The 25,179-nt window shown below is 38.1% G+C and overlaps 2 protein-coding genes across 2 annotated transcripts; both read left to right on the forward strand.

Annotated features, from left to right (window-relative positions):
- The first annotated feature begins 10,075 nt into the window (after positions 1 to 10,075).
- LOC130621367 (uncharacterized) lies at positions 10,076 to 12,001 on the forward strand. Its single transcript, XM_057436656.1, has one exon. The coding sequence runs from the start codon at positions 10,076 to 10,078 to the stop codon at positions 11,999 to 12,001; it is 1,926 nt and encodes a 641-aa protein (XP_057292639.1).
- Positions 12,002 to 12,030: 29 nt separating this feature from the next.
- On the forward strand, positions 12,031 to 14,181 carry LOC130621368 (uncharacterized). Its single transcript, XM_057436657.1, has one exon. The coding sequence runs from the start codon at positions 12,031 to 12,033 to the stop codon at positions 14,179 to 14,181; it is 2,151 nt and encodes a 716-aa protein (XP_057292640.1).
- Positions 14,182 to 25,179: the final 10,998 nt, after the last annotated feature.

The following is a 25,179-nucleotide window of genomic DNA, read 5'->3' on the forward strand; positions in this document are numbered from 1 at the left end:
TATAAACTCTTTTTTTTAAACGACGAGCTCTTCTTAACTCTGTACCATCCGGATCTATCTCTCGCAGTAAGTGCATCACAGTATCTCGTTTAACAACGACGCCATATTTTCACCTTAAATGATTCCACATTCCTCGATAACCTTTTAGCACAGCAGGTCCTTCAAGTTCATTTTCAATCATGCTTCTCAAAACGTTATCGGAGATGTTATACGATCTTCTTTTCAATCCCAGCTGTTGCAGGCGACGTTTTAATGTCCTTTTGCTCATGTAAATTGAATGGTGTATTCTCAGAAATACAATGATATGATCATACGAAAAATTTCGCTTGAAGTAGTTCTGTATCAGCTCACTTTCATCACTCGAATCGGCTGGCTTACTTTCGTACGTTGTTTCGCATCTAGTTCCACAGTGACAACAAAAAAACTCCTATCTTGCAGTACTTGACCACACTGTGTACAGTATACCATCTTGTCTCGACGTTCTTCTCGGAAGAAAGAAAGTGTTTTGATATTGAAAAAAAAAATGATATTTTTTTCTAATTTTCTTTTGAATTCTTTAATTTCGATTCTATTTTTTTTTTCTCGATTTTGGATTCTTTAATTTCGATTCTGATTTTCTTTTCTCGATTTGAATTCTTTATTTTCGATTTTGATTTTCTTTTCTCGATTTGAATTCTTTATTTTCGATTTTGATTTTCTTTTCTCGATTTGAATTCTTTATTTTCGATTTTGATTTTCTTTTCTCGATTTGTATTTTTTAATTTGTATTGTGAAATTCTTTTTCGTTGGCCCCTCTCGGCTTCCATACTTATTACTTGTTGTTATATTTTCTGTGAAAAAGCCTACTTTTACATCAGCTGGACCTGCAATTTATGATATTATGGATACAAATACTGGCTTTACTATGGAATCGTTTGATTTCGTGCAAGACTGTTATTACAGTTCATCTTTATGGGTTTATAAACAGAATCACATTTATAAACTTAATCTTGATCTCAGAGAAACGACTTGGTTACTTTTAATACTTGCCGGGGACTTTGAAATCTGTCTGGGTCCTAATTGTGGCGCTTGCTTGAATAATATAAAGCATAACAAACAAAAAGTAACATGATTGGATGTACTCAATTTTTTCACAAAAATTGTATCAACATAAAAGATTTTGTCACAACATCTCTTTGCACTCAATGCAGACTCAACCACGACGAGGGTCGAACTGAAAATGACACTATGCTTGAATAATATAAAGCATAACAAACAAAAGGTAACATGTATTGGATGTACTCAATTTTTTCACAAAAATTGTATCAACATAAAAGATTTTATCACAACATCTCTTTGCACTCAATGCAGACTCAACCACGACGGGGGTCGAACTGAAAATGACACTATTAACTCCTTTTTAGAAAAGCGGTGTTTCAAACTTCTTCATCTGAACGTCAATGGCTTGTTTGGAAAAATTGACCAAATCCGGGACATGTTATTCAGTACTAGAAAAAACATTCACATATTTGGAATAACTGAATCTCATCTAACTTAAATAATTCCGGATTCACTAGTTTCAATTGAAGGATACCGTACTGTAAGGAAAGATCGAAAAACAGGAATTGGTGGTGGTGTTATTGCTTACATTAGAGACGATTTCAAATGGCAACGTAGATTTGACTTGGAGAGTGATATCGAATCCATAGTTGTAGAAATCTTTGTAGAAAAGTCCAAATCTTTTATCGCTTGTGTCATGTACCGACCCCCGGATAGTTCATTACATGGTACAAAAAATTTCGAAACTTGTCTTAACGACTTTTTGACAATTAGCTCAACGGAAGATAAAGAAACTTTACTACTGGGAGATCTTAATATAGATTATAATAAACGCAATGATCATAAACAATTAAAAGACCTATTTGTTATTGTGGATCTCAAGCAACTCATCAAACAGTTCACTGGAGAAACGGAAAGTTCAAAAACGATAATTGATGTAATTTTTACCTCGCATCAAAACAATGTCAAAGAAACAATAGTTCTACCATTAGGGATCAGTGGTCATGACTTAATTGGTGTAAACAGAAAAATAAATGTCAATCGCTATGTACCTCGTAGAATTAAAATTCGAGTTTATAAAAATTACAACGCAACTCGTTTTAAGGATGATATGAAAAACTCTGATTGGGATTCTATTATCTTTAAAGATACCATGAATGAAAGCTGGGATGCATTTAAATCAAGAATCCTCGAAATCATTAATATTCATGTTCCACTCAAAGAAATATCTATTCGAGGAAAGTCGTGTCCGTGGCTCTCTGGTGAAATTAAAACAAAAATGAGAGAAAGGGACCATTTTTTGAGAAAAGCAAGGAAATATAACAACAGTTTTGACTGGGAAAGCTATAAAAGAATCCGTAATAAAGTCACCACTCTTATACGTCAAAGTAAAAAGAAATATCACCAAAACATTTTTACTGAAAACGTAAATGATTCTAAAACATTTTGGAATGAGATTAAAAAGGTTTACCCGGTTAAACCAAAAAAAGGTGTTAGTAATGTTATCGATGTTGATGGATGCTTAATAAGTAATAAATCGAGGATAGCTGGTTGTTTCTGTAAATTTTTCTCAAATATCGGTTCCAAACTTGCAAATACTATTACTTCCATTGGTGATCGAAGATGGATGTATTATGAGTCGAGCAAGCTTTCCCTTAACAAGAATATGTCAGTGTTCAAATTTAATGCAGTTACTCCTGATTTACTTAAAAAACCACTAAAGAAACTGAAAGTGAAGGTCAATGAATCACTGATTAGCAAGAGTAAAATACCATGTAGACCCAAGAAAAATTTGTCTGATGCTGTCGCGATAACGACACCAGCGCGAGTTATTGCTCACTCGAAAAAGCAAGAAGTATATGACCAAATCAACGGAATGTTAAAAGATGGCATTATCCAACCAAGTACGTATCTATCGTACCAGTGCTATCGTACCAGTGGTAAATAAACACGGTTCAAGTCGCCTATGTATCGAAAGTTAAATACAAAAACAATACCGATTTTATTGGATCGGAAGTTTTTACGACATTCGATTTGAGTAACGCATACTGGCACATATCATTACGAGAACAAAATAAAAAACTGCTTTCGTACTACCAAAAGGGAAATATAAATGGCTTGTAATGTCGTTTCGACTGAAGGACGCGACTTTTTCACTATCATGTTATGGATAAAATTTTACGAGACTTTGAAGAATCTAAATCATTTTTCGATGACAGTATTTTACCTGGGAAGAGAGTGGAACACCTTGACCTTTTGCAGAAAGTTTTAGAAAAATTTATTTAGTATCGAATACACATTAACTATACACCAATCCGGCCCAGCATTCTGGTAACTACTTTAACATGAACAATTCGATTGTAAACAAATCAGTTAACTGAAGAGATAGGCGGAAAATGGATTACAACATGATACAAAATATAAAGAACGAAGAATTAAAAAAGTTATCTAAGACAATGTGCATTGAAAGTAACGCAAAATAAGTCAGAGTTTGAGTATTTGTGGCTTGTGAAAACAACGTAAAACCGATTTTACAGCTTCTGAAGTAAAAGTTACGCTACAGGAAGAATACAAATCAAAATTATTTGTTGAAAATGAAGTCATTCCAGATCGCTCAAAATTATTGAATGGTTGGATCACAGAAGAAGATGGAATAACCAATTGGTCTATGATAACAAACATTTTTAACTTCATATTGTTCTTTCCAAGTGAACTTGGCAGTACGGATTTAAATGACTATAAAACAACCAAAGCATATAGCTATTTTAAGAATGGTTGGCTTGGATAAGTATCGTGTCATATTTCCAAGAATCAGAGTTTTGTCTACTCAAAGCAGATTGGAGGGCATCAGAGCGTCTTGGTGACCCTCCTTACAAACTTTGGGTTTGTGTAAATAAAAAGGATGGTGTGATAAAGACAGCACATTGTACCTGTATGGCAGGGATGTTGGAAACCTGCAATCACGTCGCAGCCTTACTTTTTCGTGTTGATGCTACCGTGACGTGTGATCTAACAAACCCTGCATGCACTACAAAGGCATGTGAATGGTTACCTAATCGTGCTGAATTGTTACCAAAAAAGGAAGTTAAAAGAAAACTTGTACCAACACCAAAAAAACTATATAACCCTCCTAAAAATTGTGATAAAAAGCCCTTAACACTTGAAACCGTTGCGACAGCATTAAAAGATTATACCAGACATTACTTTATAAACTCCAGTACCACTACCCAAAATTGACTTTGTACGTGAAATTGTTAAAACGCATACATTGAATGAAAATGTGATATCTGTACATGATGTTTTAGATATGTCAGGGAGCTTGGAAACTGTTTTTGAAAATTTAGCTTACATTATTACCCCAAGCGTAGTACAGAAAATGTAAATTTTAACTCATGGTCAAAGTGAAAACGAAGCCTGGAATGCATTGATAAAAGGCGTCATCACAGGCTCAAAAGCACATAAAGTAAAAACAAAAACCTGAACTATGGCCACTATTTTAAAAAATAAATGTTTTCGTCCATCCACATACTGCTGCATTAAAGTATGGACGAGAAATGGAACCACTGGTTATTGAGACATTTAGAAAAGCCTTGTCGAAAGAACACAAAAACTTATGTGTCAAAAATTGTGGTCTTTTGTTAGATGCTGATAAGCCATAGATTGGTGCGAGTACTGATGGTATCGTGACGTGTGAATGCTGCTCGGATGCATGCTTGGAAGTAAAGTGCCCAATTTCAATCAATTATACTAAACCGACTAACCCTAATATAAAACTGCCTTATATTATTAACAGAGAAGATGGACATCGCCACTTAAAGAAAAGTCATCCTTACTACACACAGTATCAGTTACAATTAGCTGCCACTAAACTAAAAAAAATTGTACTTTTTTTGTTGTGTTTTTTTTCTGAATCAAAAAGTTTAGTATTAGTAAAGTGGACTAGCAATGGTACTGGGAAAATCTTGTTTCAAATACTGTTAACACAGTTGTGTTATAACATGTAATGATATGATCCTGCCATTCCCAGCACATTGTTTTGTACAAATCAACAAAATAAATCTCAAAAAGGCCTCGTTTCACAGATCCAAGCAAGAACTCAACCTGTTAGGTCTTTGGAAATAAGCTAGAGGTTGTACTTCTCTAGAGAAAATATGCCTCTAAAAGCACAATTCTTCCTTTTTACAAGGAATTTATTAAAAAATATATATATAAAAAAAAGGACACAACACATTTGAAACTATGAACAGAAATTTAACCAAGGGCAGATAGGTTTCGACCCATATTTCTGAACCTAAGTACCCTGGATGTCTAGCTGGGTCACCTCGAAGAGGTCCGCAGACGGTCATCAGCAGAAACTAGACATCCCTATCTTCCTAAAGTAAACTTTGGCCACTTTCTGTTTAACTGTGCTATTCTTTGTTTTTAACTCAGATAATAAGTGAAGTCGTCACTTTTTAAAGACAAGATCACGTGTGTTCAAACCCCACTGCTAATATTTATTTTTAACTGGGGTAATAAGTGGAGTCGTCACTCTCCAAAGACAAGACCTAGTATGATCAAACCCCCCTGCTAACTTAGTTTTTATTTGATTTTGTTTTATTTTTGACTGGTGCGCATAAACACATTATGTGAGCTAATATCTAAAAAATTGTCTTCTTTCAAAAATAGTTTGGGGTTAATTTGGGGATGTCGGGCTTCCTTCGCTAGCCAAATGGGATGAAGATGAGTTTGTTTCCCTAACAAATGAGGTGCGTTTTCCCGAGATACGCCATAGTAGGTAGTAGGCCATTTCCCAGCGAGTTGCTGAGGTGTAGGCAATTTCCAAGTAAGTTACGGAGATGTAGGCAATTTCCAAGCGAGTTGCTGAGATGTAGGCATTTCCACAAGATTTGCTGAGTGTAAGCGTTTACACAAGTTAGCCAGGTGTTTCCACGAGATACAGCCCAGGTGAGTTAGCGTTTCCATGAGATACGCAGACTTTCCACGAGATACGTCTTACTAAGGGTAAGGAAGGAAAGACACGCATCTGGTTTGGGCCCCCCTGATACCAAACCTGACATCCCCCCTTTCCCCAAACTCAAGTGTACTTATGACATGAAACAAGAGAAATATACTTCCAACATTATCTGTCATTGTTGTTGTTTGCTTTCGTGTTGTTGCTTCAGAACAATAGCAATTAACAACAATTAAAGGGGAGAATAACAAGATCACGCTTTTTATCTGCAATCCGCCAGTCTTAAATAGAAAAAGATCTTTGGTGCAGTTTTCTGGTCCTAAAATCAGAACTAACTAAGGAAAAAGTTGGCAGAAGCAAAATCAAATGGTCTCGTAAAGGTCTGCTTTTCATAAATCTCTATCCCTCACGTTTAGCAAAAGCCACCAACGTCATGCATGTAAATTATCTTCTTCATCTTTTGCAACAAGAAAAAAAAATTAAAAATGGTTATAACGTCGTTGCCACCGGTCAACAAAAGCAGTAATTAACCTGATGTCGTTGGGTTATTTGTGGTTAAATTTACGTTTACATTGTTTAATCGTTCAATGGTACGCTCCGGGGCACTCCTGTTTTAATCCTATAGAAAAATGTTGGTCTTTTCTCACACAGCAGCTGGTAGGAGTAACGGTTCCCGTTAAAGTAGATGGAGGAACACCTAATCTAAATGATTCTGAAAAATGGGTATACGTTCTCGACAATGCCGCAACGATATGCTCAAGGTTTTTGAACAATAAAATATACGATGGGTTTCTAATAAAAGTAGATAAAAATAAAAGTCGCCCATCGAGATTCCCGGTAGAGCGGGCTAATATCAACTCGGGTTTATATGTAAATTTGTCATTTTGCCATCCTGGGTTTATATGAGGAAAAATTAGCGGGAAACTAAAAGTGGCGGGGTGAATATGTAAGCAAATATGGCTTCCAACAACAGAAAAAAGGAGATAGCGATACTGTTGATGCTTGAAACAACTGTGTTATCACTATTAATTATTTCTCAAATTTTTTGAAAATTATCATCATTTCTGACCAATTTAAATATTATTCATTAACATCTCCCACACGCTTGAAACAGGATTAAAAGTTAATCTTAGATCATTCTCAATTGTAATTTTAGTGAAACCCGGTGTTTTCAGCATGTTTCATGGTTTTGTTGTCTTTTATTACAAATACACTATGATACAAAAACAAATATGTCCATTGATATGCATTAATAGTGATAATTATTTGCTCCTCTATGGTTACATAAACTTTTTCCGTACTTTGCCACCGGGTTTTTCTGTTTACATGAACAAATATCCATCCCGTTTGACCAGGATCCCTGGTCACTTGCCCGGAATCTCGGTTGACCGAGTTTCCCGTTGTAACCGGGGCGAGATGAATATGCACCATATAAACACGATTTCAATTTTCAGCGTTCTTCCGCTGAAATGGCCCCTATGGGATTTCGTTTAGAGACAATTATAGTTTGTGTGTTTGAGTAGTCCCTTGTGGTGCGCTAATGTCATTGTGTGTGTTAGTCGTGCGTATCGTAGCTGTGCAGTAATTGTTATGTTTTTGTGTCACTTTTGTGTATAAAAAGAGTTGTATTGTGAACAGCGAGAACAGTTTACTACGGATTTTGAGGATTTGTACTTTATTATTGGAAAGAAACTGTTGAATCTTACAAAATTCTGTCTTTTTATGTGAACCGAACAACAACGCGCAGTAACATAGTAGTAAACTTGCTGTAGTAGTGGTTTGAGAAAATTTATACGTGGTACAGGACGTGATAAGAAGAAGTTACTCTCGACAAAAAGATGATCATCAAAGAAAGCAGAAAGATATTTCGGTGAGCAAATACAACAATTTTCTTTTAGTTTATCCGAAACAGAAGTCAGCGACTAAAACATCCTTCGTTTTTATTTCACGCCTGGTCACCAAACCCCTGACGTCACCTTATCTCCATCATATCCACATTTCGACGTGCTGCAATCTTGGTATTCCCGTCGTCCTGTGCTGTTGTGAGGCAATTCTTTGTCTCGTGTTCTCCAACCAACGTTCATTTGGTTCTGCTTGGTTCAAGCTGCTGTAGTCTTGGTGACGTTATCTCCGTTGTATCCACATTTCGACGTGCTGTAATCTTGGTATTCCCGTCGTTCTGTGCTGTAGTGAGGCAATTTATTTGTCTCGTGTTCTCCAACCAACGTTCATTTGGTTCTGCTTGGTTCAAGCTGCTGTAGTCTTGGTGACGTTATTTCCGTCATATCATGTCTTATTCAGATACTCTCCCACTTGCTCGGACCAAGAAAATGACTAGCAAGGGAAAGGAATATATATTTTCCTTGAAGGAATCATTTAAGCGAAAGGTGCTCCTTGAGATTGATCGACTGATTGCAGAAATGGATATTGCCTTAGCGGATGAAAATTATGCCTTCATCTTTAACAACGTGGACATCCTCGGCGTAAAACTGTCTGAATTTAAAGCTTACAGCCATGAATGTATGGCATTAGCGAATTCAGAAGAACTGAAGGAAGATTTAAATGCAGAATTGACTAGACTTGAGGATAGGGTTCGACTCTTTCAGCATCATTGTAATGATTGGCTAAAAAGAAATGAATGGGCGTGGTACCAGTATGGAAAATCAAAGCTTCATGCTGACGAAAACACAAATGCTCTGTTGAGAGATAACGCTCTTGGATTCACAACTCCTAAATCATCAAAGTTCCCCGTTGTTGATCGGGCAACTACCAGCCTAAAAGCTGATGTTATTATTCACCCGAAGTCAGTTGGAAAGTCGCATAGATCGCACAGATCGCCCTCGACACGTTCCAAAGAGACAAGATCTTCAGGTCGTTCGCAAGTATCTTTCTTGCGTAGTCGTGCTGCGGATCAAAAGGCTGAGTTAGCGCAACTGAAGACAAAGGCGTCCTTTTTAGAAGCAAAACTGGAAGCTGAAGCAAGTATGAAAAGATTGGAGCTTAAAGAGCAGGTTGCTTTGGCAGAAGCAAAACTCAGCATATATGAAGAAGCCAAGGACGAAGATGAAAAAAGTCATTTCTCAAGACCATTGGACACGGATGATGAACAAATCCGCTCATATGCGAAGTGCCAATCTTGGGTGAATAATGGTTGTATAGGTGTCATTGGCTCCGGTTATGAAGGCGCTAGAAGTCATCCAAAGTTGGTAAAGAAAATTCCCAAATTTCTTCCTGATGTGCCACAAAACACCGCGCAACCGCAAGTGGTCGATAATTCAGTTGATGTTAACAAAGACTGGAACAATAACAATGAGCAGGAATCTCCAAACCCATTTGGAAATAACACAGAAAGGGTGTTATGCGAATTACTGCTACAGCAAAGTGCACCAGACATCAAAATTGACCCATTTGATGGAAATGTGCTTGACTTCCAATACTTCATGACCACATTTGAAGCAGTTGTTGAGACCAAGATCAAAAGTAATAAAGGTCGATTTACTCGCCTGATCAATTACACAACTGGTGAGCCAAAAGAATTGATCAAAAGCTGTATATATGATACATCAGAACATTGCTACTCAAGAGCAAAGGATCTTCTGAAGAAAACCTACGGTGATCAATTCAGAATTGCAAATGCCTACAGAAAGGAGCTCAGAGAATGGCCCACTCTCCGTGCTGGTGATTCTGAAGCGTTCAGAAAGTTCTATACGTTCCTCATAAAATGCTACGGTGGTTTGGAGAGACAAATAAAAAGCGAACAAAACTCTCCAGAAGTCCTCAGACAACTTCAATCAAAGCTCCCACAAGCCTTGCAACAAAGATGGAATCGGACGGTTCTCAACGTCCGTCGGAAAAACCATCACGAAGCGGAGCTGAGGGATTTTGTTGACTTCATGGAGCAAGAGACAACGCTTGAAAATGATCCCCTCTACTCTAGAGAAGCCATCAGTGAATTGAAGAAAAAAAAGGATAATGACGTGAAAAACAAGAAAGATCCACCCAAACTTAAAACAAACCTGACGGGCGTCACCAGAGTGTCTCTACTGTTCGAACAAACATAAATTGGAAGATTGTCGAAAAATAATGAAAATAGACGTAGAGGAAAGAAACAAATTTGTTTGGGAGAAGAAGCTTTGTTATGCGTGTTTGGAACCAATTACCAGCAATCACCAAGCAAGAAATTGCGAAAACAAATTGTCTTGCAAGACGTGCAAAAAGAGGCACCCAACCATTTTGCATGGTTTCATCCGAACAAAGAGGAACAACAAGAACGACAAGGAAAATAATGATAAAAAGGAAGATGAGGAGCCTGAAATCTCAAATGCATTTGCAAGAACGAAGAAATCTGTTTGTTGCAAGACAGATAACAACGTAGAAATCATCAGCATGTCTGTAGTGCCTGTGGTGTTGTCGCATCCAAAGTCTGCTGAGTCAATCACCACCTATGCTATGTTGAATAATTGCAGTCAGGGTACGTTCATAACCGATGAAATCGTTCATCGCTTGAATTTAACCGGTATTTCGTCGACGATCGTCGTGAAGACTCTCACAAGCGAGAGTCGTGAAGATTCTTGTCTAATAACCGGCTTGATGGTAGAGTCCATTACACGAGATTTCAAAGTAACAATACAGAGTTGTTACAGTAGAAGACATCTTCCAATAGATCCCATGGAAATACCTACTCCCGAGAAAGTTCCTGAATGGCCTCATTTGCGACATATAAAGCATTCCTTTCACAAATACGATCCAGGAATACCGATTGGTTTGCTTATTGGAGCCAATTGCCCACAAGCGCTAGAACCGATAAAGGTAATTCCATCCGATGGAAATGGACCATATGGGTTAAAAACAAGGTTGGGATGGAGTCTTGTCGGACCTGTGCTTCGTCGCAAAGGGGAGAAGCAGAAAATTCGATGCAACAGAATTGCTGTGAAAGATTTCTCCACTGACAAAGTTGCTGCACTTCACCTAATTCAACAAGATGAATTACGGGATGTAACAATTGAGGGGATGCTGAAAAGAATGTACGATGCTGATTTTTCAGAAATGAACGCATTCAAGAATATTAAAAGTGATTACGTATCCATTCACGACCAAAAATTTTCATCACTAATGGAAAAGGAAGTAAAATTTGTAAATGGAAAATATCAACTCCCGCTGCCTTTAATAAACCAACTTCCATTTCCAAATAATAAATGTCAGGCCTTGGCAAGGCTGAAATGGATCAAGAAGAAGCTTGAAAGTAATTCGATCTTCAAAGAGGATTACCTCACGTTCATGAACAACCTGACGACCCAAGGTTTCGCGGAGATGGTTCCAGAGCAGGAAGTTGAAGGGGAACCTGGTCATGTGTGGTATATTCCCCACCATGGAGTTTATCATCCGCGTAAGCCTGGGAAGATCAGAGTAGTATTTGATTGTACTGCTACATACAAAGGCGTCTCCCTGAACGGACGACTCATGCAAGGCCCAGATATGACAAATCTGCTAGTTGGAATTCTGTGTAGATTCCGGTTGGAACCAGTAGCGTTTATGGCGGATATCGAGTCCATGTTCTATCAGGTTAAGGTGCCGCCGAATCAACGGGATTATTTGCGATACCTTTGGTGGCCTGATGGGGATACCTCTAAAGATTTGGTAGATCATCGCATGACTGTCCATATATTCGGTGGAAATTCCTCCCCAAGTTGTTCCAACTGTGCCCTGAAAAGAAGTGGAACAGACAACGAAAGTGAATTTGGTGAGGAGGCTGTGAAAGTTATTATGAAGGATTTTTATGTCGACGATCTTTTGAAATCCGTGAAAAGTATCGAAGAGGCCATCAAAATCATCAAATCAACGATACAAATTTGCAACAAAGGTGGCTTTCGCCTCACAAAGTTCATATCAAATAGCAGAGAGGTTATCAATTCCATTCCTACTGAAGAACGCGCAAAGAACATAAAGTCCCTGGACTTGAAAACGAATCGCTGCCGATCGAAAGGGCCCTCGGTGTTCATTGGTCGATAGAGGACGACAAACTAGGTTTTCGCATAACCATGCAAGACAAACCTCTGTCGAAGAGAGGGGTGTTGGCTACCATAAGCTCAATTTATGACCCGCTTGGATTAGCAGCGCCGTTCTTGTTGAAGGGTAGAAAAATTATGCAAAATCTTTGCAAAGAAAAAACATCATGGGACGAAGAGATCTCTGAACCTCTTCGAAGCGCTTGGGAAAGATGGCGATTAGATATCGTCCTTCTTGAAAAACTGGAAGTTAACCGATGCGTCAAGCCACTTCATTTCAAAGAGATCGAGTCAACGTCCCTCCATCATTTTTCAGACGCATCCAATGAAGGTTACGGAACTGCTACGTATCTTCGCATCAGAGATGTAGAAGGAAACGTCAACTGCTGCTTACTCCTTGGAAAATCGAGAGTAGCTCCAATAAAGATGGTTTCAATACCAAGGTTGGAGTTGACAGCAGCAACTGTGGCCGTAAAGGTCGGAGTAATGTTGAAGCAAGAAATGCCTGTCGTAGACTACGAATGTTATTGGACAGACAGCAACGTAGTACTGGGTTATATTAATAACGAATCAAGACGTTTTCATATTTTTGTGGCAAATAGAATTCAACAAATTCAAGAAAATACTTCGTTGGATCAATGGAATCACGTTCCTTCCCATGAAAACCCAGCCGATGATGCCTCGAGAGGCATAAGTTTGAAACATGTAGAGAAGAGTAGTAGATGGTTCAAGGGACCTCAGTTTCTCTGGGAAGAAAGGGAAGCATGGCCAGCTGCCTACGATCCAGCGAAAAACAGTGTCACTGATGATCCCGAATTTAAACGTAGCGTTTCAGTATTTGTTTCAGCAACTGATTCTGGAATCTTATGTACATTCGAGAGAAGAATTTCCAGGCTACAGAAATGCATACGGGTCATGGCCTTGGTCGGTCGATTTATCGACATTCTGAAGATGAAAATAAAAGCCCCAAGTCACGGGATGACAAGAAGAAGCCAGAAGGCGAGTCCCCCAGCGCTGTGCGTTGAAGATCTTCAACGAGCCGAAAAATGTTTAATAAAATTAGTACAACAACAACACTTTGCCTCTGAAATTAAAGCTCTTGCTTCAAAGGAATGGAGACAAGGTCGACGAAACGACAAAATTAAGAAGTCTGCTTTGAAAGAATGCAGCAAATTATACAAATTGAGTCCTTTCATTGACGATGATGGAATTCTCAGAGTTGGTAAAAGATTGTGCAACATGGATGAAGCGTATCAATTCAAACATCCTGCTATTCTTCCCAAAGAAAGTTGGTTTTCCGAACTTGTGCTCCGATGGTGCCACGAAAACACTCACCATTCGGGGAGAGGAATAACATTGCAAGAAATTCGGCAACGTGGATATTGGATCATACACATCAACTCAGCAATACGACAGTTGATTCATCATTGTGTACGATGTAGAATATTGAGGGGAAGAGCTGGCCAGCAAGTCATGGCAGATTTACCCAAAGATCGAGTAGACGCATGCCCACCTTTCACATACTGCGCAGTGGATCTCTTTGGGCCATTGGTCATAAAACCATATCGAAAGTTTGTAAAAAGATATGGCTGCCTCTTTACCTGTTTGGCGAGCAGAGCCGTCCATATTGAAGTTGTCAACACCTTGGAAACTGACTCCTTCATTCTAGCTTTGCGACGGTTTGTTGCTAGAAGAGGAAACATTCGAACGATGAGAAGCGACAACGGCACTAACTTTGTCGGCACCGAGACCGAGTTCATAAAGGCATTAAAACAAATGGACAATGCGAAAGTTAAACAATTCCTTCAAAGTGTTGGTTGTGATTGGATTCTCTGGAAGAGGAATACACCTGCTGCTTCGCACATGGGTGGAGTATGGGAGCGCCAGATTCGATCTGTGCGCGCAATATTAAAAGATCTTTTCAATCATAATGGCTCGCGTTTGAGTGAAGAATCGCTGCACACTATTTTAACAGAAGCAGAAAGTATCGTTAACTCTAGACCTTTATGCGTCGAAGCAATCAGCGATGCAGACAGTGCAACACCAATTTCACCACTTGCTCTTCTAACGATGAAATCAAAGGTAGTTTTACCGCCTCCTGGTAATTTTGAAGAAGCGTCGTTATATTGCAGGAAACAGTGGAAAAGAGCTCAGTATGTGTTGGATATGTTCTGGAGACGATGAAAATGCGAATATCTGTGTTCACTACAGACACGAACAAAGTGGAATAAAAACGAACGAAATTTTGCTGCCGGTGATATAGTGATGGTGCAAAATGAGGATTGTGAAAGAGGACGGTGGCCACTGGCAAGAGTGGTGGCTGTAAAAACGGGTGCAGATGGAAAGGTTCGGAGTTGTAGCGTGAAGCTTGGTAGCCGTGCTGGTACAATATTGGATCGACCAATCACGAAATTGATACAATTGTTAGAATATCGAATCCCCGACGAGGAGCCACAATTTTCAGGATGAACTTGAGGGGAGCCAGATGAAATGGCCCCTATGGGATTTCGTTTAGAGACAATTATAGTTTGTGTGTTTGAGTAGTCCCTTGTGGTGCGCTAATGTCATTGTGTGTGTTAGTCGTGCGTATCGTAGCTGTGCAGTAATTGTTATGTTTTTGTGTCACTTTTGTGTATAAAAAGAGTTGTATTTCCGTGTAAAACAGTTGCTTAGCGTTGTGAACAGCGAGAACAGTTTACTACGGATTTTGAGGATTTGTACTTTATTATTGGAAAGAAACTGTTGAATCTTACAAAATTCTGTTTTTTTAGGTTAGCTGGCCTTTAGAAGAAAATGGAGATCCTTGTTTTACTTTGGAATCTCAATCCACACTCTACAGAAAAATTGCTGCTATACCTTGCTTAATAGGTTCATATGATACTAAAAACTCTTTTAATGTCTTAACCAAAACTATTATAACCGAGTCATGACGGTATGTGATCTACCCTGCGTAAGGGAGGTCCTACAGGCACCCAATATGTGAGAGACATTTAAGGATGGTTTCTTGCACAGAATGCAACTTTTGTCTTTCTCAATTCCCCATCTCACAAGATTGGTTGGAGAAGGGAGGGTGTCGTAGGTTGCCCCTATACAAAAGGAAGTTAGACATTGTGGCAGTGAAAGAATTGTTCTCCAAGATAAATCATTTTTCACATAAGAGCACCATTTCGTCCAATTGCCTTGCAAATGCAACTGTACAGCTCTGGCATGGTAAATATCTTCGTCATTTTCTTCAATGATATTGGAAAGAAGCTTTCGGTAAGCATAAGTGCCTTTTGGTGGTATATTTTTGTGGTCTAAGAGCCCTAAGCCAACTCGACCAGTCTGATGCAAACATAAAATCCTTTTGAAATTGAGCTGACTATCCGCCAAAAGAACTGCCTCACTAACTTTCCAATTTCCAGCTTTCAAATCTGGTACGCACTTAGACACACAAGGGTCGACAGAATCTCTTAGTAACAGATGTCCACTGATTTTGGCAGATTTGAGAACAGATGCAAGACTTTTCAGGGGAAGAGGACAAGGCGATGTCGAGGAATATAAGGAAATGTTGGAAATTGAATGATGTAGTTTTAACCATTTCCTAATAAAAACAGAAAATCTTTGCTCTAGTTTTGTGACAGTAGATAGAGAAACTTCATAAATTAATAACGGCCAGCGGATTTTGGGAATTAACAGATGGTGTAAAAACCAAGCCTTATGGATCCCTTTATGAAAGGACCTGTCTATAGCCATAAGTTTGTCTTCGGCATCATTTAGAAATTCTTGTATTGCAGCAGAATCAGACAAGGATGAGTTTATTGTTCTGCCTAAAAACCTAATTAGATTAGAATGAATGGATGGAATTTTTTTGCTGCCAACTGTAAACGGTGAGCTTTGGACGACTTTTCCCTTATCAATAACAATGCTGCGTGATTTAGAAGGCCTAAACGACATGCCTACCCAATCAAGAGCTGTTGTACACCTGTTTAATAAAGTTTGAGTACTTGGAATTGACGTGGACATTAAGAACACATCATCCTGAAAGCTTTTATTGGGGGTTGGTCTGGGATTTTGTGTTTATTACCTTCAGTATCAATAAAGCTGGGGGTAACACACACATACTCAATAATAACGTTTATAGCTGCAAGAAATAGTATAATGGAAAGTGTACAGCCGATAAAAATTCCCCAACAGTGTTGATGCCAAATGGAAGCAGCAGAAGCCGAAAAAGATTTACTCCACAGGCTGTCGTAGTATAGCTGTATGAGCCTTATCTATGATTCTGGTACACCATAGCGTCTGAGAGCCACAAAAATCAGCTTGTGCGGAACTGAAGGGTACGCATTAGCAATATCAAGCCATATGGCTGAAAGTGAAGAATGTCGTGCCTTCGCATTCTTAAGTGTGGACCAAACAATAGACATGTGTTCCCAGCAACCCGGAACTTTTTCCATACAACCTTTTTGAATGGAAGTATTAATGAAGTTGTTTTTCTTTATAATATGCGATTCTAACCGCTCGGAAATCAAACTAAAAGAGAGCTTTCCTTCAACATTCAGAAGAGATATGGGGCGAAAATCCTTTATGTCGGATGGACAAGGTGTGTTGTTTTTAGGTATATAAACTTCTGATGCAATTCTCCATTGCACAGGAATAAAAGACTTCTTTAGACAAGCTTGAAAAATGTTAAACAGAAACGTTGCAATATGAGGACAATTCTTATATACTGTGTAAGAAATTTGGTTCAGCCCAGGAGAAGAAGCATTTCTACGAGAATGTAAAGTAATTAACTAACAAACAAATTTTATTGCGTATTTGTGCATTAAGAACTGTTAAATTGGTATCTTATTTTTACAGGCAACAAAAAGTTTACATGGAAACAGCTTGGAGCCTATAGAAAAAACAACCCTAGCACTGAAAATGAAGAAGTTTTAAATCGCCGATTAGAACACAGCCGGAAAAGCCTCCGATTCATTCACAAAAGAGTGTGGATTCGATGTTGAAGATTTTCTGGTTGATCTATTGCACTGGTTCGATAAAAGTTCCAAGAGGAAAGTATGGTATGATAAATGTTGTGAATTCTTTGTGTATTTTTAACTAAACTAAATAGAAAACGAATTCTCATTTTAGGTGCAATTAGAAAGTTTTTGTGACTTCTGTGATCAGATATACAAGAAGATAATCAAATACGTTAGCACTAGATGGTTATCGTTGGAGTCTGCTGTCAGTAGAGCACTAAAAATATATCCCCCGCTTAACTCGTATTTTCTGTCTGAATTGATGAAAAAGATTTACAATACAGCAAGCTGCACTGAAGTATCTTGTCTACAGGGACGGTGGATGTAAATAAAATTGGAATTAGGCTTCCAGAAGAAGGTGCCGAATACACTTTCTTGCTTATCACAAGCATGAGTACTGTCCAACTTGGACCTATAACTATTTTCTGAGAAAGTCTTAAAGAGAAAAAAACAATCCTTCAATTACAAACAATACGACATAACACAGAGCTAACAACATAAACGGACTGGTGACAGAACAAACACAAATAGAAAAAATGTACATCTCAAAAATATATTACATAAAAAAGAATTAAAAAAAAACCCTCCTGTGCGTCAGAACTTGTGACTTTGGCTGTAGCTTTCCACATGTGTTACAGGGCCCCAACACTCAGCCTTACACAGGAGGTTGTCATGACTGGACCAGCCTGTACATATTTTGACTAAGGACAGCAGGGTTGTCAAGTCTGAAGACCAAGTTAGTAAACTTGGGCACCTTACTGAACTGCGGTAATAAGTGGGGTCGTTACACCCAAAGACAAGCTGAAAGCAAACCTCCTGCCAAGCTTCTTTTAAGTTACCAGAGAAGAGTGAGCTGAACTCTTTACCCTCTGGGTATTGACGGTAAACTGGTTTGAATGAACTAGCTGGGGTAATACAAAACCGCTCGGATTTAATTTTTCCTCCCCCATGACCCTGGAAGTACAGGTTTTATAAACGTAATGATAAATGTATAAGAAGGAAAGAAAAAGCGGATCAACAGCGAACGTAACAAAGAACATAACATGAATTGTTGTTGAGAATAGGTGGAGAGCATTTGCAAACCGCTCTATCGTTGCAGTGGTACCAAGAATTTGTGGCAGGATCCTTAACATAAGCCCAATAATGACCTGAGGTCAACGTACCGGAGTCATTAATTGTTGCTAACAATGAGTAGTTCTGATTAAACATTTTATCTGTATCACTGACGAGAGGTAGTTGCAGGAGAGAGTCACGCAAAGAAGCACATTCAACAACTCTGTTGTCTTTCACCAGATGTTCACCATGTTTCAAAAACCTTTTAAGATGCAGGAATAGGATTTCACTACTCCTGCTGATTTGCGTTTCTCTAGTACTCCCTCTATATGCATAGCATTGCAGACAAAACCACTTGTTTCCATCGGTTAGAACTTCCCGTTTTAAAAATTTGCTGACACAAGTTTACAATAAAGTGTATTTATTGCGGAGAGAAGCGGAGGGCGCGTCAGCGCCCGGAGCGTAGCGGAGCCCATTTCCTCATTAAATAAGCCAAATATAATTAAATAAGGCAAATATAAGGGACGGTGGAGGGTTATAGGGTTTCCGCACCTATACATCAAAATTTTCAGTTTTCGTCAACTTTTTGACTGGGTTGCCCAGTAGCTTACTCTGGTCATTTTTCCCGTAAATTTATGATTCAACGAGACAACATCAAAGGCACGGTGATGGAGTGCTTTTGTTACTTTTAAAGATGGCCTAGCGGGGATTTCCAGTTGAGATTAAGGTACCTTTAGCCACGTGATATATAGTCAGTTTGACTAATATCACATGACTTTTTCTCGGATAACATAGCGCCTCAAACTCAAACTTCCGTTAATCTAAGCTAGCTATATCGCAGCTGAAGGAGGAAGGGCTTGTTCAAGAAAACGAAGAAAGGGTATGTTTAGCTCGCTTGTATATCACTATTTTTTACATGTAATGAACCCATTCTTATTCTCACTCACACCTAAAGCTAGCTAGCTTAAAACTGCAAATTTAGATAGAATAATAATAGAACTTAGATAGCATTTAGCTACCTAGCTACTGTAAGAGTTAGCTAGCATAAAAACAAACAAACAATGCAATATAGCTAGCATAAAACTAGCTACAAAGCTTGCAGAAAATTAACTACTTAGCTGGGATAGAACTACCCATGTAGCTAGCAATAAATTGCTATTTTTGCTGGCATAAAATCAGCAACATAGCTAGCATAGAAAAATTGTTTGAGACTGATTTTCTACCTATCCTCTAGCTAGCTAGCTATTATACATATATACTACACAGTGAGTGAGATAATTCTACTCTGTAGGAATGTCCCATCATACAGCTTGTTCTAGCTACAATCGTCCACAAAATGGCCAAACATAGCCAGCTAGATATTTTGCAGATAGTAAATGTTTATATACAGGTATGTCACGTGTAATTGTTTACGTTGCTTAGCCACAAATGGGCAGTTCTTAACATTAAGGGGGAATAGAGAGCTATATTTTCGTGGACGGTTGTAGCTAGCTATATACATCAGTGCGGCTTAAGTTGCAGAAGCGAAAATTATTTCAATATATATATATATATCGGGAAATTTTTACAACATCAACATTTGTTATTACTAAGGCTTTTTAAATTCTGAATAGCGGTTCTCGTTCAATCGTCGACATGTATTGAAAATCTGCAAATGTATTCATTATTTCTTTTTCACGATATGTATATGTTTTTTTAGTTTGGAATAAGAGCTTTTTATCCTACCGTCATGAAAACTTGTTTGCAAAATAAACATATACTGCTGTTTGATTTTTAGCTGGACAGGATAACAACAGGCTGTTTCCGCTGTGTTTTTTTAAACCGAAGTTGCAAGAGAGTTTTTGGGGAAAATGTGTTACGCCTATCAGATGTCACGATTAATTTTTGATCTTTCACAGAAACTTTTCCCATAAAATATGGCAGTTTTTTTTTTTTTTGCTTTAAGAGGGTAAAAACAGGTTATAAACTGTATTTTTATTTTTAAATGTTACAAAATTTTCCACAAAGTAAAATTGTTTTAGGTGCGTAGAATAACAACAGCTTGTTAACTGTCTGTTTGTTTGAACCGAAGTTAGGATATATAAGATGCACATGTAAAGTTTTTCATATATATATATTCATGCCCTGTTGGTCTAATGGATATGACACTCATGCAAATGAGAGATCCAGGTTCAAATCCTGGACAGGGCTAGGAAAAATATAATTATCTTGCATCTACAACAAGCAGGTATTTATAAGTATATGATATTAGCTATATTGAGTATAATAGGTAATCTTTTGAGTCGTAGGGGGGGGGATTGCGTACATTTATCACTTTCATTTATAGAGCCCAAAATGCTTTGTTTTTGTAATAGATCTATCACTTTATGGTAAAAAGTTTTGTGGTGATGAACCTGCTAGGCACAAGAAACCAAAAAAGGCGTTTTTTACTAAACTTTTTTGCCTTTATCGTGGACTTCTCTGATTATTTCTAATTCTTGACTTTTTAACGTTACTGTTATAAACAAAAAGTAATGTCATTGGCCCGTGAAATATTGCGTCCGAAACTGGGAATTTGCTAATACAGAAGCGCTCTGGTAAATTTTCCAGAAAACAAACATTTTTTCTTTGATTGGACAGAATGGATCACGTGAATTTTTCCAAACACAAACATTTTTTGCTTTGATTGGACCAACTGGAACACGTGGTTTAGGCGATCGAAATATACTCTTTTGGCGCAACTTTTTTTCAAACCCTCTGGAAATTTTCTGAAGCGCGTTGTGTTTGTTTGCTGGAACGAAATTGATACTTCCTGGATTATTGGATAAGTATTATTTGATAATTTTGTCTGTGTCTTGTGTTAGAAAACAAACACACATTTAGCTAGGTATAAATTGCAGCTAGGTGCATCTTTATATCTGATTTTTTTGCCCCCGCTGTGTCCCTGCATTTTGGGGCGTAAGCTAGATAAGCTAGCAATTGTAGCTTACTGTTTGTATCTCTTTTTTTGTCCCCTGCTCTGTCCTGTATTTTGATGCAAGGACTATAAATACATTGCCACAGTCAGCAAGGAAGTAGATTTACTTTTGTTTAATGTCATTTAGGTGCTAACTGCAGTTCTAGGTAGCGGTAGCAACCGTAGCATCGTAGAAATCGTGTCTCATTGTAGTCAATTGTAGCATTGTAGAACAATCAGACAAACTAATCATGATATCTGTCCAAGCATATCGTGCCACCATTGGTTCTTTTTATAATGTAGCTGCTAGCCACTCCAAAAATATGACAAATGAAACAGTAAATTTTCACAGCTATTCAGGAATGGTTTTTGATGACAAGGTGGATAATAACAACGACTTCAATCATTTTTTGAAACTTTTTATTTCAATAATTTTCATGTGTTGTCTGAGCTGTAATATCAATCTTGCATCTTTGAAATTACTGTTATTGTTATCTGGTGACATTGAAAGCAATCCTAGACCCTTTAATAACAATGATATTGACTTCCAAATATCACTACAGGAATCTTATGCCACCTATCTTCTAAATCAGTCGAATTCTGCTGATCGTATAGTCGCTTATGCTAGAAGTATTGGTCTGTCAAATATAACATATCAAGAAGTGACAATAGGGGATGGCCACTGCTTTTATAGAGCAGTAGTACAGCAACTTAGTCGCCCTGAGATCAGACAAATTGTCCCCCCTGACCTACACTTTCAAAATCACATCCAACTACGAGCAGCTGTGGTCAAGTTTGTTCGCGAAAATAGTAATGTAGGAATTTTTCAAATTAACAGAGACTTTTTATCCATAAGCTCTGAAGAGTGGGAACGGGACTTACAAATTCAGTCAAGGTCTACTGTTGATGTTGTGGAAATTTTCATACGAGCTGCGTCAATAATGTTGGGCGTCAACATTTTGATAACATCTGATACCAGTACTGCAATACACCCATATACCCTTATTAGTCCTACTCATGATGAAACACATAATATTCCTGGTGAACAACAAGTGGCACATCTATTGACTGATGGTACCACTGCTGGTGCTTTTATTTTGCTTGGTAGGGTTAATGAAAATCACTACCAATCGTTGGTCTTTGTTGACAAAGTGAGCAATCCTTCCGTTACATCACCCACATCACTCAGTCCATCTAAAAAATATCCTCGTTTGTCATCACAAAATCCTAAAAATATAACCAATCAAAAACCTGTTGAAATGGAAATTACTACTTTGAATCAAAATCCAGACTTCCTAGTAGAAAAAATAATGAAGTCTTATATGTCTGCTACTATAATACCAAAAAGAGTCAAGCCTAAACGCAAGCCAAATTATAATAAAGAAGCTGCTTTGAAGCTAAAGTGTCTGCAGTTGAATATTAAATTTGAAGAACCTAAAGTTAATAAAACAAATATCGAAACAATAAACAGACACAGGCGAATAAGTTATAGCTGCAAAAAAACCGTTTCTAAAACAGCCATGGATAAGCAGAAAAATGCTAATTTGAAAAAACCACCTGCCTGCAAACGTACATGCGCCCCGCCACCTAAGCGTCATCCATACTTAAAATTTTTCTTATTAAATATGCGTTTACGAATGCAAGCACTACAGCAGGGTAGCTTTCTTGTTTCCCAACAATTAAATGATGCGCATCTCACAATTGCTGAACTGAGAGATAATTTACAAAATGACGATGATTCAGTTCCACGAAAAATTATTAGTATTGGAAAAAACCTGGTGAATACTGATCCATACTGGAGAGACCAAAAAAAAAAAGTGGATGCTCTGTTGTTTTTTAGACGAAATGAGTTTGGCGATTTACCGGCCTATTTTGATACCAACAGTTGTGCAGAATTTCATTGGAAACCATTACATAAATTACTAATTAAGTATCATGCCTTAATAAACAATTTAAACGATGATACTGTGCGGCAACAAATGGAAAACGACAGCAAATTCAAGCGGGAAATGATTCTACAAAATCTTCATATCGTCACACAGTATTTTGATGCAAGGACTATAAATTACTTTGCCACAGTCAACAAGAAAGTGTTTCAATATAATGATAGTTGGTGGCGATATAAATTCGCCAAAGGTCGAGGTGAGATACATGGTCACGCAATTATATCGTCCTCTAAACACGCTCAAAAGGTCAAAACAATCATGGATGGATTGTCGAATGATGTACCTGACTCACAAGCATCCCAAACTGCTGCACAAGAACTTTAAAATTGGTTGCAAACAACAAATGAAGACAGTGATGACATTTTTTCACCCATATTTACTTCACTGCATCCTGCTGGGGGGGAATGAAATTATAGATGCCTCTGGAATTAGAACTTGGGTTCCAAACAAAAATCAATGGGCAACACCAGAAGGGAGTCAAGCTCCTCCAGACCATAACCCATTGGTGCAAGAACTTGCAGATGTCGCTAACCAAGAAGGTGGCATTGGAGAGCAACATACTTATCTTGTTAATAGAATAGGTCTCCATAATTGTAATTCCAGTTGTTTGCGTTATCGTCGTAAGAATAATAAGGAAAAGGATACCGCTCCAAAAAAGTACTGTCGTTTTTATTTTGGTGATCTTGATCCACAAACCAAAAAAACAAGTGGCAAAGAGATTCATCCTTTTCATGCTGTCATAACAAAAGGGGAACATCCTAGATATGAGGGACCACGCGATCATCCTCGCCTAATGATGCATGTTAAAACACGTCTGCTTAGTTGGCTAGCAAATTGTGACAGTCAAGTCATTATCGATCAGGATCTTCTGGCTCTTCAAAAATACATTGCTGGTTATGCTTGCAAGGGGGCAGCCTCAACTGAAGATTTGGTACATGTTTATCAGCATCTCATTGAAAACACTGCTGATGGAAGCACTGTTAAAAATTTGGCTCAACGACTACTTCAAAAAATTGCTGGTCTAGTAGATGTACCAGGTGCTGCGGCAGACTTTATTAATAGTGGTGGCCGTTTGACTAGATGTACCAGGAATTTTCGATACATTGGTATCAGTGGCTTCCGAGCATTGGATACTTCTGGTGAAGATGGAACCGTTAAAAAGAGTAGCACATTGGATAAATACTTGAGCGATAAGCGTAGAGAAACTGAGCCAGAAATATCATTATGGAACTGGAGCAAGAAATTTAATTGTACCTGCAAAGTAGATCACGTGCCAGTTTTTACAGGAATATCTACAAAACCTGTTTGGCCTGTTACTGAGGACTATGCAAAAGCTATGCTCGTTATATTTTCTGTTGGAACGTGGCATAATACTGAAGAATTGAAGGGACAACATGAGTCATTTGCTGCTGCTTTGGCTTCCTTTGTTCAAACTGAAAACTGTCCCCCTATATTAATAGATGCATTGAAGGAGGCTAAACAATCATTCGATAAAAAGAGTGAGAGAAAAAAAAGTCACACTCGTGTAATCAATAATGAAACCGATAATCAGTCTTCATGTCAATCATCACAATATACAGATGCAAGTTCTCAAAGTTCCCAAAATTTAGTCATTGCACAAATGAACATAGGCAGAGCGATAATGAGAGATATTGCAAGGCATCACGTTGCTGATATCAATGAGCCGGATGTACAACAAGTTCTTCCCAATGGAGGGCCTACATTTGATTGGAATAATTATGCAATTCAAAGTTTTGGTAGTCAATGGCCAATTAATGCTGACACATGGTTACAATCTATATCTGAAGAAGCAGAAAGAAATGAATTGCAGCTGGCTGATGATTGTACCTTACCCCAAATAAACATCTTAAATGCTAATGAATTACAGAGAACAGTCATTGGTATAAATCTTCAGCATTTATTGCAAGTTGCAAAAGGAACTTTGCCAACAGGTACCCAGCCATTACGTTTATTAATACAAGGAACAGCTAGTGTTGGGAAAACATTCATCATTACTGCGCTCACCAGAATCGTTCATCGTATTTTTAAGCGAAATTCTGCTGTTATGAACTTGGCCCCAACTGGTGCAGCAGCAGTCTTCATACCTAATGGTCGCACTATACATTCAATGACTCCACCACCACACAAACTGAAAAAAGATAACAATGTAAATTCTGTCCAGCTTTCTGACTATCCGTTGGGTGATGTATCTCTAAGAAAGCTGAGAAAGTATACAGGTATGCATGAA

Source organism: Hydractinia symbiolongicarpus, chromosome 12 (genome assembly GCF_029227915.1).
Source record: "Hydractinia symbiolongicarpus strain clone_291-10 chromosome 12, HSymV2.1, whole genome shotgun sequence".
Lineage (NCBI taxonomy): Eukaryota > Metazoa > Cnidaria > Hydrozoa > Anthoathecata > Hydractiniidae > Hydractinia > Hydractinia symbiolongicarpus.

Coding starts and splice junctions, on each gene's coding strand:
- LOC130621368 (XM_057436657.1), top strand. CDS start 12,031: ATGCAAGACAAACCTCTGTCGAAGAGAGGGGTGTTGGCTACCATAAGC.
- LOC130621367 (XM_057436656.1), top strand. CDS start 10,076: ATGAAAATAGACGTAGAGGAAAGAAACAAATTTGTTTGGGAGAAGAAG.